At 48.0% G+C, this 17,035-nt stretch overlaps 1 protein-coding gene across 1 annotated transcript; it reads right to left on the bottom strand.

Annotated features, from left to right (window-relative positions):
* Positions 1–4,225: 4,225 nt before the first annotated feature.
* Positions 4,226–8,047, bottom strand: Ccdc201 (coiled-coil domain containing 201). The gene is made up of 3 exons (XM_021175433.3): positions 8,030–8,047; positions 5,630–6,055; positions 4,226–4,402 (listed from the first exon to the last, which is right to left on the bottom strand). The coding sequence occupies exons 1-3, from the start codon at positions 8,045–8,047 to the stop codon at positions 4,226–4,228; spliced, it is 621 nt and encodes a 206-aa protein (XP_021031092.1).
* Between the last annotated feature and the right edge of the window lie 8,988 nt (positions 8,048–17,035).

The following is a 17,035-nucleotide window of genomic DNA, read 5'->3' as shown; positions in this document are numbered from 1 at the left end:
CTTAAGTCTTTTACAAATAGTAGTCCCATTAAATCCCTTCACAGCAACATTTGTGTGGAATCTGGGCAGACAATCGAAGTGTAGATCTAATCAAACTAACAGAGCATTAACTACCAACATATATGATGTAGAGTTTTCCTCTTTTAAATAAAGACTACCTCTTTACTGTCAAATAAACTCATGTCCTAGTAAAAGGATTAAAAAAAAGATACAGGATGAATATTCAAATAAATTTTAATAAGGTCATATACAAAATTATGGAAAGTCTGGGATTAAGAAATATGACCTAGCAGAAACGTGGTCATCAGTAGAACTATTAATAAAGGAAACACAAATTGAAAGCAATCCCTAATGTCTAGTGATGTTTTTAGAAGGAAAACGAAATGTACTGCTAACAAATCTTCAGTGAGGTCACACTTCCACACTGGGAGTCTGTCTTCACTTGGTAAACTGTCACGGGGACCACAGGGCATTAATTCCTTTAGTACGGTAAATCCACCCCAGGATTCTAGTGATGGCTAGCTATCCTACCAATCCTAGTTGTCTTGAGCTTCAAGCTTTTACTGTGCTGTTGGTAATGATGAACAACGTGGAAGACACTGTAGTAGACAAAGTTCTAAGACTTCCCTCCACCAAGATTCTATCCTCACCACGTGTAATGGTAAGATGCATCACTCCTCATAGTGTGGTAAGGTACCTCACTCCTCATTGTGCCAGGAACTTTATGGTATGAAACACGACCCCCTATGTCTCTGGCTGGTGGCAGACAGATAGGCCAGAGAGATTTGAAGGCTGGTGGGTTTTGTCCAGTCATTGATGTCCACTCTAGGATTAGCTTGCTGTGTGACTAGGCAGGAGAAGAGGGTGGGCATCTCAGAACAAAGGGGCTCCCTTCTGACAACGAGCAACAGAAGAAAACCTCAGACTTAGAATCGCAAGGAAACAGATTAGGAAAACTCACGTTCCCTGGGGCTCTGAAGCAGGGGCTAAGGTTAAATCACCCTCAATGTTCATGTTGGTGGTTTTTAAGCCCCAACGAGCAAGTCTGCCTTCATGCTACCCACAGAGCTCAGAGTTACAGTACTTGTTGCTGTCTGCCTGAGGGTCTCAGCCTCCAAGTGCTGTTTGAAGGCTGTGACACCATCAGGCTTTCCTGACGCTGCCATAGCTAGCTAGTGTTGCAGACAACAGCCCTAGCAACAAGCCAGTAACCCAGTGCGTGGACATGGTCTCTGACTTCTAGAGTCTGGAGCAACAGGCTTGGAGCTGGCTGGCGACCTGTCCATATCAGAGGCATTTCCCCTTGTCTACCCACAATAGAAAGAGCCCAGCCAGTTATTGGTAACACAAGGAATGGAATCAGCCAACATGAACAAACCTGGAGGTAAATTTCTATCCAGCAATTCCAGGTAAGAAGTCACCTCCATCTCATCTTACCAGATCACCTAGCTGAGCTACCAGAGCGGGGACATGATAAAGGAGTGTGCCTGGGAGCCATTGTGCTGCAGTTCACTCATCATTCAGCCAGAGGAGGTTTTTAAGGGTGCAGGAAGCACTCATCTAATCGTGATTGGTTAGAACAAAGCGGATGTCTGTCCAGGTGAGGACTCAAACCCAAGACAGGCATGTCATAGGATTAGCAATTAGTTCTCTAACCACACTCCATGTGAGATGGGTGCTAGTATGGAGGCACTGTGTGGAGAGAAGTGTGATTATAAAAGATTTAGATGGGGGTGGCCTTTGGGAGATGGAGGGCACTTAAAGTTGGAACTGGGGGGAAAGCAGAACACCTGTTTTTCTTGTAGGTATCAGGACTGCTGTTCCATAAAACATGATCTTGCAGACTCTAATGATAACCCATGCTTATCTCTAAGCAACCATGGTTGACATCATCCCGGAGGACCATTACCCATGGATTATCACAGAAGTGTTAACTTAGGGATCCTGCTGTTGAAAAAACAGCCTGAGCTACCACAAGCAGCAGCAGCAACAGCAGCTTTGCATGGCTCAGTCTGGGGATGAACAGTCCTTCTGCTCTCTGTTTCTCTCAAGCTGATTGCAAGCTGGAATGTGTCAGAGTGCAAAAAGGACTTCGCATTAACTGGATTGTCCACCAGGGTCTTGTTGCAACAGACTGTGGACTGTCTACATGGCCTTATTGTTGAGGTGTCCTCCTAAATAACATGTTTTAAATAACTCACTTTTTCCGTCATTTTGTTTATAGTGGGAGCATGAGCAGGTGTATTAGGTCAGAGGACAGCTTGTAGGAGGGGTCAGTTCTCTCCTCCCACCGTATAGACTCCAGGGATTAAACTCAGGCTTTCAGACTAGGCGGTAAGCACCCCTACCCCACACTAAGCCATCTTGCTAGCCCAAAGAATGATATTTTAATCACATCAGCTGGAGTGCCTAGGAGTCAAGCATACTCTAACTGGGCAAATACACAAAAACCCAGAAAGCACAACGTATGTGTCCAGGAACTTATCTGTCACCTAAGCCTTCCCTCTGGGGCCTGCAATTCTTTCAAGAATATATTGCCTCAAACTGCTTCCCTGTACTCGTTCTGTATTTGAATTTCAGTCTTTGAAAAGCGAGGTGGAATTAGAATTCTTTTGGCTCTACATCTGAACTGATTTGCATTCAGGCATAAACTTTGGAAATAGTTCTCATGAAAAGAGTTTATTTTTAATAATGAAGATTGGAAGAACTTTTCTCTGATGCATTCATCTCCATGTTACACAGTTCTAACCAGGTTTTAAAAATAGTATTCTGTCTTTGAAAAATTAGTAAAGTTCTGACATGTTCACAAGGCTGATTTTATAACCAGATAATTACACAAATGAAAATAGAGAATTATTTTAATAGAAAGTAGCTTGTAAAACATGCAGATGTTTAAATATAAAGTGGACCACTTAGAACACTGTGTGGAATATGAAGTTCCTGTGCACAGTCCCAGCTGCTGGCCCGCTCCTGAAAGCAGACAATGAGACCCATTACCTGTGTTTCCAAGCAGACAGCCCTGGGCCTCACAGACACCTAGACTCTCTATGCCCTATTCTTTTATCTGGGCTTTCCTCTTCTGATTTCACGGTAGCACCAGACTTTTATCTGCAGCCACCTGCTGACCCACTGTGGACAGGACAGGTGGGGGCTGCAGCCACTTGCTGTCCCACTGTGGACAGGACAGGTAGGAGGTGGGATGAACTAAACTGGCAACATAATCATATGTCTGGGTTTTAGTAATGAAACAACAAACTAGTCTCTGTATTTAGGTGGCCATAACATGCCTGCAGAAAGGGGTCAGCCTGAGTATACTGGAGGCAGTCTGTGTTACTGGAAGCTCCATCCTTACACTATGTGGGGTGCATCCACCACGTGGGGCTGGGATGCTTAGAGACAGGGAGAGGAAACACAGGGAGAACACGGCAAGGGTAAGTAGCTACCCAGGCTGCTGCAGGAGCTCCATCCCTTCATACACCCATACAACAGCCTTGAGCAGCAGCTGCAGCAGCTGCGGCAGCTTCCCACCCAAACTTTCTATCTCTGCTGCCCTGAAGATGAGTGGGAAATCAACCCAATCCATCCCCAAGGGGACTGAAACCCAACACTAACCTGTACTCTTTCCCAGTTTCTCCTGTCCTCAGGAGCTCACACCCGTCCTCCCTCTCCATCCCACCTAGAAGGTGACCTTCCTCTCCATCCATCTGTCCTCGCCACTGTGGAGATAGATGCTCAGCAGTTCCCGTCAAACCACACTTGCACTTGGCCTAGTGTGTCAGAACTCCAAAGCCCATTTCCTCCTGCTTCTGCTTCACCGATGGCCTGAGTGAGCTCTGCCCAGGGATCAGTGGCTCCCAGGGCACATGGCTTTCCAAGGGCAGAGGGAGCCAGGCCAACAGTAGCTGAGCCCACATGCTTTGTATTGCACCCGATATGTTTTTGTCATTTTTCAGATAAGGAAAGCAAGGGTCAGAGGAGCAGAGAGGTCATTCCTGAGTCAGAGCTAGGCAGGAGAGGGCACAGGGCTCAATCGGGCCCACTGATTTTTTAAAGTTACAGAACACAAGAATCTCATTCTCTTCCAAACTGCCAACTCAGTTCCTTGATTACCCCACCCCCACCCAGGCCCTAGGCAATCCTTCCCTTATCCTACTGTTTGGATAACAAGATCTGCTCCCACCTTACTCACCTGGGCCAGCTGGAGTGTGTGGTGTAGACAATGAAGTCATGCCAAGGCAGCAGGGCCCTGGGGATCTCTCCTGACTGTACTGATGCTAAGTGGCCCCTGGGCTTGGCCAGGGAGCTCAGTGCTAAGAACCCCCTCTTGGATGGTAAGTTCATGATGAACTGCCTCCTCAATTTCCTGAAGCATCTGGGCCTCCCATTGCCGCAAGCGTTGCATCTGTGTAGAAGACAGAATTGCAGTCACTATGGGTAACGAACATGCACAATGCACTTGGGAAAAAAATACCCAGCAGGTCTGGGACCCTTGTCCATGTCTGAGATACCAGCTGAACCCATAGGGTAGAAGGGGTGGAGCCCAGACTCGGGCTTTCTCAGTCTCAGTCCCTGAGGCTGTTCAGAGCGAGAGAATACAATTTGCCAAGAAAGGGACTGGCTGTCCTGACCTCTGCTACCCTAGAGGCAGCATCCTCAGGAGGGATAGAGGGGAGAAATGACCATGAAAAAATTCCCCCTGAGGCCCTCAACAGGCTTCCAGTGGTTGCTTAATAGGTATGAGGGTTTGGAATTGGGGTCTGTTGACAGCAACTGGAAACTGGGCAGTTGTTTTAGATGGTCTCAGGCTTACCTCCTGCCTCTGTCTCCCAGAGCTGGGGTTACAGATGTTTACCACATCTGGCCTAAAGGTTCTGAAATGTTCTTAATGCTCTGTCTACTTTGGCCACTGCTCCTGCCAGGATGCTTTCTGGTACTCATCTAACCTTCAGGGCTCTGGTAAAGAGTGTCCCTGGCATCAAGAGAGGCAGAAGCACCTCAGACACAGGTCGAGGATTGTTGTAGATTATTATGCTCTTCCTGTGTGAAGGTGAGCCATCACTGTCCCATACTGTGGCTAGGGAAGGGCTTGGGGCAACTCAGCCTGGCTCTGACTCAGGACATTCCCAGATTGTAGCAACATCCTGCTGTGCTTAGGCACAGGTAAAAGTGCAGGAAGGAGCAGAGATGGCCCTTTGGGAGAACCTATGTAGTGAGGTGACAAATGGGACAATTCTTGTCAACAACTTCTCTATTGACCCTTCAATGCTAAGGACAGTTGGTACCTGGATGCCTGTGAGCTAGAGACCTAGGACAAGGAACAGCCAGAGCCTGCACTGAGGACTAGGCTTACAGAGCCCTGGGCTGGGGAGTCATGGTGTCTATAGGCAAGAGCAAACATACATTCCTTCTGAGTGAAAAACTGTCTTGAGACAGCCGAGCATTGGATGTCAGAAAAGCTGGAAGGCCTTGTGACCTCCTATGCAGATGTGGGTATCCTATGCACACCTCCACCCTTGGTGTCAGAGAAACTGCGTAATGGAAGGTAAATGTCCCCTGCAGGATAGCTGGAAGCATACAGGGACATGGAGCTCCCTGGGGACAGGGCTGGGCTGGGAGACAGGAGACCTACCGCAGCTGCCCGCTTCTTTGGGTCTCGTCTCTTTCTACAGGCGATGTCTGAGATTCCAGGCATCCCTGAGTTCTTTGGCCAGCTCGTTGCCTGCAGGGCCTCTGTCTTCTTCTGATGCTGCTCCTGGTTCAAGGAGGCTGACATGCAGGGTTCTTCCTCTGCAGCTAAATGGTCTGAATGGGGCCCCTCCTGCTCGCTGGAACTCTCTAAATCCTCAACAGTTGAAAGCCTTTTTCTGAAGGTGGTTGTGGAACTGAACCCTGACAGCTGGGGAGAGCCTTTAGATATCAAGGACCAGTGGCTTTGGAAGTTTCTTCCGGGGGGCCTTGGGCTCCAGCCCATAGCCATCTCCTGTGGAGTGCTGTGAATGGCAGGTTTCTTCCAGTCTGGTGTCTTTGTCACTAGAGAGGAGCTGAATTCGGGAATCTGGAGATAAACACACATATCTGTGTTCTAGACAGTTGCAGCACCCTTCATGGGAACATAGTACATTCTCATCCAAGCACAACCACTCAGAGACGCGCACCCAGTGACCCTAGAGATGGGGACACTAAGCACTGAGGGTCTGCACCCATGGCTGGAGACTCAAACCACAGGCATGATGAGACACGTCTACCCCCAACCCCCACCATTGCATTGATGGACATTAATGGACATCTCAGTGAGCAACAGTCAAAGATGAGTCTCAAGGATAGGGTTGAAGCACAGAGAACGTTCTAGCAAACTGCCTTCCTGGAGGGGAGGAAGGCAGTAAATGTTATCAGTAATAATCTTAATACAGAAATCCCAGCATAAAAAGACAACCCTTTGTGGCAAATTGATGATCAGGGGAAGGCAGTTGGGTTGGTGGCACTAGCTCAGTGGTTCTCAACCTGTAGGCCACAACCCCTTTGGGGGAGGTAGCAGAAAGACTCTTTCACAGGGGTTACCTAAGACCATTGGAAAGCACAGATACTTACATTGCGATTCATAACAGTAACAAAATTACAGTTTTGAGGTAGCAACGAAAATCACTTTATGGTGGTGGTGGGAGTCACTACAACACGAAGAGTTGTATTAAAGGGTCACAGCATTAGCTGATTGCTGGAGGTACATGGGCCATGCTGTACTTGGTTATAATACGTAAACTCCGAATTTCTCCTCCAACATAAAACCCAGATTTAACCAAAGATACTCCTGCATGCACACCCCTTTCTTAGACACTAATGATGGATGCCCCAGCCTTCGTATCTGTACACCCTACACTAGTGGATTTAACTTAGTACAGGTAGAAAATACTAAAGAAAAAAAAACTTGTCCAATTTAGGTAATTTTCAAAGTAGCAGCATGCACACAGGCATGCAGGGGTTTCCTCTTATTCTCAGCCCAGCACTGTAATCTCCATGCCGTTTGAATGCCAGGATGTGAGGAAGCGAGGTGTGCCTGGGATCTGCACAAACACCACAGCATTTTACATAAGGAATTTGTGTCAGACAGGTGATGGCATCTGAAGCAGGGCCTGGAATTGATCGCCTGAAATTAAACACACTTGTGCTCAGCACAGGGCCCGCCTCCCTCCAGTGCCCTTTGACACACTTGATGGGAAATGACCTGATGAGCGCAGCCAGCACCCTGTTGTCTTGTGTTTAATGGTTTTGGGGATTTAGACAAGCTCATGCAGGCAGTGAGACTGTGCTCCAACCCAGGTCCCTTTGACAGTAGTGTCAGGCTGCCTATTTTGCCTTATTCTGCATTTAGGAAGCGATTTCTTGCACTTAATATTTTTGTAATGAGAGTGACAGTGTCCACTGCAGGTACTGACATCCCTGGACTGTTCAGTAAGCCATTGTCACTCAGGGGGTGAGAGGAACTGGAACATAAGGAAGTAGATGCCATATGTATATGTAATTTATTTATATACTATATAATTTATAATTAATTTATATACTATATGTAACTTTTTTAAAAGAAAATGACTTTGACACTTCTTGAGGCTGGACATAGTTGTCTGTTGCTATCCATAAATAATACCAACCATCAGTAGGAACCCAGAGGGGCATCAGAAGGAACCCAGAGGGGCTTCTATTACATAGAGGCAGGGAGTGCGGTCCTGAGTTCTCAGCGCCAGAGTGGGAAGACTCTGGTCTGCCTCTATCTAGGAAAAACTAGCAAGGAGTAGTCCAGAGATGACGAAGGTGTGCAGCATGGGGGTTCCAGGTCAGGACGTGGGGCTATGACCCGTCTAACATAGAGCACACCCAGGGCCCACAGCAGCTTCTCACAGATAGGAGTTCTTTGGGGCCTAATTGGCAGGCAGCCTGAGAACAATCCCCAGGACTAACTGCGGCATTCTGCCGGACATCCCCGGACACACGTACACTTTCCCCCGTCTTACTCCCAGCAGCGCCCCTCTAGGCCTACCTCTGTGTCTGACTCCATCTTGTCTTTCCTCTGAAAGGACCTTCTTGGGCAGTTACCTCACCTAGCTCTTGGAATCAGAGCTCTTAAAAATAGCCCTGGCGATAGTTCGCTCTCAGGCCTGGACAGGTGCATGTGAGCACACCCGACGAGCACACCCGACGAGCACACCCGACGAGCACACCTGATGAGCACACCCGACGAGCACACCTGATGAGCACACCTGATGAGCACACCTGATGAGCACACCCGACGAGCACGTGGGCACACGACCACAGGAGTGCTCACCCCCCCGACCCCCCAGATCTTTCACCTGTCTGGTTTCTTCTCTGCATACCTTAGTATTACCTTAGAATACCTCTGAATTCTTACAATATAAAAGGCTGTCTGGTCACCTAATCCAGTAAAGACCAAAGAGCACATTCAGACAAGCTGAGAGGCACCGGAAGTGCTAGACTCTCAAATATGTCGGTGGCAAAGGATTACTACACTTCCCTTCGGTGCTTCTTAGATTTGAGTCACTAGAGCCCAGAGGGCGATTAAGCGGATCTGGGAATGTCTCTTAATTGAATTTCTAAGGATTCCCAGAAAATGAAGCCTGGTGGAGCCACCTTGTGGCCTCTGCCTGGGTCATGAGTAACGCGGAGAATGGAAACTGAGTCAATCTCAGCCTGCACCAGCTCTGAGCTTCCAAAGCAACGGGGAGGGGGACTGTGCACGGAAGAAGTGAGTCTTCAAAATAGGGACGCACACTGGAAGGCCCAGCAGAGCAGAGCCGTGGTGCCTGGGGCGAGCGGAAGGCTGATTATGGCTTTACTGTTTCCCAGGACTTTGTACTCTTCTTTAAGATCTTGCCCTCCAGTCTCTCGAGGAGCTGAGACTACAGGTATGTGCCAGTGGGCCCAACTAACAGTTTTTAAATGTACCATTCTCTGGCCTCCCAGGTACCCTCGATATTATTATTTTGATGGAGCTATCTTTTTAAGGGCTATTATGATGATGTGATGATGATGATGATGTGATGATGATGATGATGATGGGGGTTCTCATTATGTAACCTTGGCTGACCTGGAACTCCCTAGTGCTAGGATTAAAGACCTGCAATACCACTCTGTGTATGGATCTCTTTGAATATTTTTTTCCTTAGCTCTGCCCTAATTTGCTTCGTCTGTGTCTTTTCTGGCTGTGCGTATGGCATCTAGTTGGGCATTTAAAAATAACACTCCAAGGAACGAAGAGACAGTTCAATCTGATTGTCGCCTAGCACGGTCAAGCAAGTAGGGTTGCTGGTTCAAAGTCAGGCATACTTGGAAGCTCATAGCATATTAATGATAACATGGACCCCCACAGGGCTATCCCCTCCAGAGCCCCACCAGCAAGAGAGTGCTCACCAGCCACAGGCAGCACTGACACCTGTGGCAAATTACCCAGCAGTGCAGTGCTATGTACCGGGCAGCTGCACCCTGACTAATCTGCTACCATCCCCCTTGCTCTCGGAAGCCTAGCAAGACCTGTCATGAGGGGTCTTGGTCCTTCTTGTCATAGATGCACTTCCTGGTTTGGAAGTTTGCATCTATGTTGGAGTTTACTCCACAGCCTCAGCCCTGTCCAGGTGCAGAGTCCGGGCAATGTGCCTCAGCTTCCCCTCACGTGGCGCCCTGCATTCCTAGAGATGTGAAAGCTGCAAAAGTCCTCCCATACCCCTTGTCTTCCTGAGAGAAGGGATCAACACAATCACTCTGCACGTTAGTGAAGAAGCTCAGATAAGCACAGCTCACCCAACAAGCAGACACTGAGTACCGAGGGTGAAAATAACACATGCATGCTCACCTCAGAAGGCATAACGTGGTGCTAAGCACCCCTAATCAGCCTCCCGCAGTGTACCCCACTCTCTGACCACATAGTCAGTGAACCCCTTTTTTCTCATTAAGAGCCAAATGAACAGTTCTGGAGAGCATTGGGAGACAGGACATAACTAAGGGCAACCTGTGGAGGGAAAGCCTCTGCTCGCTAGCGCTGTGGAGGGAAAGCCTCTGCTCGCTAGCGCTGTTTCTTTTCACAATCACGTTTGAGGTTTATGTAAATACTGTGTTGCAATCGGCTAAATGTGTTCTTCTGGGTGGTTTCCATCAAGGGATTTGTAACTTTGTGGCTGCTTTCTTTAGGAGCAGTGAGAGAAACATAGGAAAAACCATTCTTCTGAGAGGGAGGGAGGGAGGGAGGGAGGGAGGGAGGGAGGGAGGGAGGGAGGGAGGGAATCTACACTACTTAGTTCTATTTCTTATTTCCCTGAAAAGATCACACAATGAGCACATACTAATTTTAAACAGTAACACTTCCTGTCTGAGTTAATCAGGTCTGGGCTTCCCTGTTACCCAGGTTCTGCTACCCAATGTGACCCATATCACACCTAAGGTGAGTGATACCTTTCTGGACACATTCTTGAGCTCTTGATAGCACAGGAGTTTCAGAAAAGCCACACCGTCCCAACCACAGGCCTTAACAGGCCAGGGCAAGGCTGAGGCAGACCATATGACACTTGTTGTGTCTAGTGTGACATGTGGCTCCAGAGCTGGCCTTCAGAGATCACTGTGTCTTGGTCTCTCCAGCTAAAATCTGCAGTCAGAGGGACTTTGCATGGCTGTAAGAGGCAGGTCAAAATTGTCAAGCACACTAGCGTGGTAGAGTCAGAGGTACCTAGGGAGAGCAGAAGACAGAAGTCGGAGGGAAAAGAAGTCCACCTGTGCGGGTCACCCAGGGTGGGGCCTGCAGTCTCCCAGGGAATAAGATGTGTTGACTTTCTGTGAGACCCACTCAAACCAGAAGCCAGTCTGGGAAAGAAAATATGGTCCCAGCCTCTCTACTGCAGCCACTCTGTCACACTGTTTTCTGGAAGGTAAGCATGACCTTTTAAGGTTTAATAATTTTCCACCACAAGGGTTAATTATATATATATGTCATATGTTCATGTCTTATGTAACAGGTGTTAGTAAATTTGCCAAGGGAAAAATAGAAGAAAAGACATGTCAAGTAATTTGCTCAAGGTCATACAGATGTTAAGGACCTGGCCTAGACCCCACCTCAGAGTCCTCAGTCAAGCACAAGGCCATGAAAGGGCCCTCATATCCCAGTGTTTACAGCCTCTCAACCTCTGGTCCCATAGTTTCTTTCTTAAAAATGCAATTAACACACTAAATAACACTATAATAGAATGACTTTATATGGTTCAAACACAATTGAAATATCACCTTTAAAAGTTTGTCAGTATGACAAACGTACTCAGAGACTAGCCATACACAATTGCACCCATGTCTGATGGGGTTAAAAAAAGATCCTGACCTTTGCACCCACTCCCTGGAAGGGGCAACATGTACTGGGTTCTCTTGGGATACACAAATGATTCTAGCTATTTCGATATTAACAAAGTTGAAGCCACATATCACCTCAAAAAGAGAAAAACTGTGATGTGTTGGAAACTAGAAAGAAATAGCTTTGCACCCTTCTCCATTCCTTTCTCGGGAGCCCCATGTCCTTCTGCCTGTACCCTGTCCTTCCTGACCACTCTCTGCATCTCTGTTGTGCATTTTTAGAATGTGTTTACACTCACACCGTTTGATATAGATGTGAATACGGCATAGGCTCCTCATCCTGGGAGGGCACGCTGTCCCTGCTCCACACCCAGCAGGAGCCATTGCTGTGTGTTCTTTCTTACCAAATGCATCCATTACCCCTCCACAATCCACTTCTCCCTCCTCGAAAGGGGTTGTTCTGAGCAAGGATGGGACAGAGGGCTTTGTGAGCTGTTGGCTCTGAACATGTGCATGTGGTCAGGTCCCTTGTTAAACTCTTCTTAAAGCAGAGTGACAGGCACACCCCTGGAAATCAGGCTTTGAGGTTTGGCCTGTCTAGACCTCCATACATTACAGATGTGAGTGAACGGGGGTGCCTGCCCCAGGAAGAGGATGATGAATAATTCTGTTTGTATACTTTCCTTGTGCCTGACACTTAATATCTGCCCTCTCAAACTAATCTCAAATACCCTCCAATAAACTGGGGAGGGGTGACTTGGCTGTCACTGCTTTCCTCTTGCTCTGTTAGAGCCCGGGCTGTTCGAATGCTTAGGGAGTGTGGGTGATAACTACCCATCCTCTTCTGTTTCTTAAGGTCTGTACAGCGGTGCCTTTCATCTGCCCAGGAGATAGGGCAGCAGGCCAGGCCTTTGCATGGATTTACATCATTCCCATGTTGATCATGGACTGTGGGCAGAACATCCTTTTGTGTTTTTCCTCAGGTTCAAAACAACCTCCCTTCTGAGGTTTCCCCTGTATTGCAGCACTTTCCACCGTTGAAAGCTCCCCTTTGCCCTTGACTCTTGTATCATTTTCCAGAGTCTGGATTGCCTAACTCTGGAGCTGCCTATGGGTAAGCAGCGCCCTGCATGAGGGCAGGACTGGGAACAGTGTGTGATGGAAGATCTCCCTGGCTTTCATCATCCGCAGGCCCCACAGCTTCTGCCCGTGGTGGCTGAGGGAACCTGCAGGCAGCCCAGGGTGCTATGGGCTCGAATTTACTGAGCAGTCACTCTGCCAAGCAACCCTTCATCTCCTTACAGCTTTGGTTATGCGAGACACTGGGGTGAGGAAATCCGAGGTGAAAATGCAGACTGGTGCTCCCAAATGACCCCCTTCTTCTGGTGCTAATAAAACTGTCAGAGATGAGTTCTTCATATGTGATATTCAACAGCATTGTAGAGGTTGTCAAAACAAAAAGGCAGAGGTGTGAAGAGTGTTATTTCACGAGATGCTGAGTGTGGCCTTTCACACAGCTCCCTCTGCAGTACATACTGGGATTGACTTTCCCTAATACCTTCCACAGCACACTGACTTTACTGTGGGGCAGAAGGGAGGACCTGGGTGTACAGGAAATGCACAGGCTTTGATGTATAAAGTAGGAGCCTCGCTCACCTTCAGTGCTCATACTGAGATTGCTAGCAGCTAGGCATCCCCTCCTGGCACCGGAAGTGTGCAACAAGCATCTATCTATAAGACACTGGGTAGGCAGGGTGCCACATGCCTGTAATCTTGGTACTCCGGAGGCAGGAGGATGGAGAGCTTGAGGTCAGTGTTGGCTGTATGGTAAGTTTCTAGGGCAGCCTGGACAATTGGAGACCCTGACCAAACCAAACCAAACCAAAAACATTTTTTCCCTGCTCCCCTGCTACTCCAGGTTGCTTCCAGCATGACATTAAAAAATCTTAGCTCTTGGGATGCACAATTGCTTACAGGACACACATCATACCCCTTCCTGGTGATGACTCCAATGCCAAGGGTTTTATCCCTTCAAGGCTTTCCCGTGGTCAGCACTCTTAGACCCCCCGAGTATTCTATGCTTCCAGGCAGAGAGCATTGCTGGCTAAGCTCAGGGCACATTGAGCAGCTTTGTGGGTTCTCTCACCTTCTGTCAGCCATGCTCTGTCCTGTCACCCTAACCATCTCTGCTTGGGGATCCTACTCTCCCACCAAGACTGTTTGGGCTATCACCTTTACCTAGAGGTGGATGTTCTCGTCTTTCCTGCCAAGGGCAGCATGGGATGAACTTATGAGCCCTCCATAGACTTCCTGCTTGATGGGGCAGGGGCATATGATTGGACTCTGTTTGGGGCATCCCACTACCTCTCTTTCCTATGCCCAACTGTGTCTCCCTCGCTCAGAAGACAGCTCCTCTCTGCCCCACTGCAGAGTGAGGGAAAGCATACAGATAGGAGCTTATGAAATAAACTGCCAAGAAGCTGGGAGGAAGGGTCATGTGCCACATGGGGGAAGCCATGGGAGTCTTGGAAGACAGCTTTTAGGGGAGACTAGTCACTGTGCGCAAAGACATAAAGTTACAGGGGCAGTGGGAATTCTGGTTTGGAAGTGGAACTGAGTTGTCTGCAGTGAACAGGCAAGGAGGGCATCTCATTGGCAAGAGAGGGAGCTGAGTCAAGCTGTGACTCAGGAGAAGGGCCGGTCACCCCATCCCACACAGCATGGACCAATGAACTGGCCGTCTACATGGGCCTGGGGGTGAGGTGGGGAGCTGGCTTCATTTGTGTTGACAGAGTGTGGGGAATCAAAGAGGAGTTTGGTGGCTGTTTGGTTTGTGTGACTGTGAGGTAAGCAATGGAAACATTGGGACATCAATCTTTGGAAAGGAGGAAGGACCGCTATGTGCAGGAGAGGGAGGAATCAGGGAAGGGACGACCGGATGAGTGCTGGGCAATGGTGCAGCAGAACAAACTATTTGTGGCGATAGCCTGGCAGAGAGTTGCAAATATTTGTCACTGTTGTGCCTTTCCTGTGTTTCATAAAGGAAACATTTCAAGTGCGGACAGCAATTACAAGTCAAAGAAGTCAAGCGAAACTTCAGAGCTTCCAGAAATGAGATTATTTAGGGACAAGCTATTCATTTCAAATAGCTTCCAGTTAAGCGTTAGGGGCTGCAGACATGACACACTGTTCTTATAGAGGACCTGGATTCAGTTCCTAGCACTCTTGTCTGGTGGCTCACAACAACCTGGAACTCCAGCTGCAGGGAGACCTGATGCCCTCTACTGGTCACCAAGGGCACCTGCACGCACATGCACACAAATTTCTCTCCCATACAGATTATCAAAAATAAACTCTTTTAAAAATTGAGTGTTTATTTAAAATAAAAATGTTTAAAAATGGAAATCAGTTGATGAATTCCTTAACAAACTGAATTTGGGGTACTTCTGTGAGGAAAAAAAAACTGGCATAGCTGAGGCAGGAGGATTGCCATGTGTTTGAGTCTAATCTAGACTGTTCAGTGACACCCTGTTTCAAACAAACAAACAAACGTAATCAGAGACACACTCCCAGATACCATGAGTATCTGGGAGCAGCTTTGTCACCTGACCTTTCTCCAGCTGCTATGGCAGATATTGGTCCAGCTGCCCTTTTAGGGAAACTTTCCAAGTTGAGTAAAATCTGGCTTTGCCAAGTCCAGTCACTTTCATGATGGCAGGGAGCTCGGGAATGTGTATAAGGGTAATTCTATAGTCTTTATTTTTTCAGGCCTGGAGAATTGAACGCAGGGCCTTGTGCATGTCAGGCAAGCACTCTGTCCCGCACCTGTATCTGTAGCCCAGTGTGAGTTTCCTTTTTACAAGCACACAGTGCAGATCCCGAAGGCTACAAAAAGGGCACAGGAAAAACCAATCTGTCCCCAGGCTCCAGAATCGCCCCTCCCCTGGTGGCCATCCTGTCTGCTGTTGGTTTGTACTCTTCTCCAGGTATTCAGTATATTTAGAATCAGCTGCTTTTGCTCAGCAATCTCGGACCCTCCCAATGTTCCTTAGTGCGGAGGTTTTACTTAGCTGAAGAACATCTTATTGTAAAGATTCTCATTTAGGAAAGACAGAACTGCTCTGGGTGGCTCACGATGAGCTGAGCTTTTCAGGGACTGCTCCAGGACCTCCTTATCCAGTGTAGGGGACAGCTTTAGAGTGAGCTCTGTCTATGTCATCATCTGTAGCCACAGGCTTTCACAGACTTCTGGCCTCTGAGCTTCAGAGTCCCTTTCTCTTAACACCCAGCTCCTTCAGCAGTGGCCGTAGGCAGAACAGTGGCAGTGCCAGAAGCAGAGTCAGTACAGGTCCCCTGTCTCTCTCTGGAGACAAGAAAGGTGCTTTTGTGGTCGGATGCAAATGGTCAGCCTGTGCCTGCTGCCTTTTGCTTTGTGATGAAGCTGAGTTCCTGAATTCTCTATCCATATGGGGACTCTTCCTCAGTCTTTACCTGACATAACCTACCTTCCCACCCCATGAGTCCTCTCTCCTGGCAAGTGCGCTCATCACTGTGGCCCACTGGCCTATGCCTCTGATTCCTTATCTGTTAGGCTTTTTCTGTACCTCGAATTAAAAAGCCAGCCAGTCACTGTTAACATATCTGCTCAGTAGTGGGCACCTATGCTGGTTTCTTTGAATGAGAGAGCAGACATTGGTAGGCAATGCATTGGTGCACATGTGTTTAAAGTGCTTTAGTCAAGTCACCCAGGAAGCCATCCCCCAAGGCTAAGCTACAGGGTGCAGTGATGAACTGCTGGGTCACAGGGATGTGAGAGTTTGTCCAGGGTGTTCCAGGGCAGTCTCTGTGACCTTGACCTAAAATCTCCTGCAACCTTTGCCTTCAATATCCTCCTCTAGAGCCTGGGGCTAAAATCTCCAAGGCTTTCTGAAATGCCATGGTTAAAGAAAGACAGTGAGGGGCTGGATAAGCACACGGCACTGTGGTACAGTACGGTTTTCAGGGTTCCACCCCACCCCAAAGCAATACCAAAAAGGACAAGGTAAGAGGCTCCAAGCTGTTGCTAGAGGTTGGTCGCTCTGATCCAGCACCCAGGTCAGCAGATAGACACAAAGGTAGGTGGGAGACAAAAATCTAGACCTGGGGACTTAGAAGATATTCACAGGCAAGGAGTAGGGGGCCCATGATCAGTTTTTTTCTGGGAAGTTCTGGTGAGATTCCAAGGTGAGTCCTATTTTAGGTTGCCCTTAAACATTTCTGAAGTTTTCCTTGTGATATAAAAGAATGAAAAATGATGCAGAAAAAGCTGTCAGACTTGATCGTTGATAAGCATCTCAATTACACTAGACCATTAGACTGTCAGAGACAGCTTGGGTACGGCGATATAGACCAGGTGCCTGGGGTCCTGGCACTTTCTCTCTTTGAAGGTACAACTGTTCTTTTGGAATTATAGCCAAGAGGTGAACTATGGATTTCTTTCTTTGATGGCTAGAGGCTTCTTGGGGAGGAAGAAACAACTGTGGGCATTGTCACGGAGAGCCCCACTTCTTCCCTTCCCTTTGGGGCCTGAAGCCTTCTTGGTCTAATCTGTTCTTTCTTTTCTTTAGTCCCTTAGGTTTTCTGTGAGTTCAATTGACGAGCCTGGCCGGCTATGTCTTTGATTTCTCCTGAACAAAAACAAGTGCCCTCCCCCATCTGGCTA

The sequence above is a fragment of the Mus caroli genome, unplaced genomic scaffold, assembly GCF_978045245.1.
Source record: "Mus caroli unplaced genomic scaffold, Mus_caroli_1 scaffold_13, whole genome shotgun sequence".
NCBI lineage: Eukaryota > Metazoa > Chordata > Mammalia > Rodentia > Muridae > Mus > Mus caroli.
Note: the sequence above shows the minus strand (reverse complement) of the source record. Positions and strands in the feature narration are given on the sequence as shown.

Excerpts from the sequence above, each read along its gene's own strand:
- Ccdc201 (XM_021175433.3), bottom strand. Across the intron at positions 4,403-5,629 it reads CAAAGAAGCGGGCAGCTGCG|ATGCAACGCTTGCGGCAATG; the intron begins GTAGGTCTCCTG and ends TCTTCTACACAG.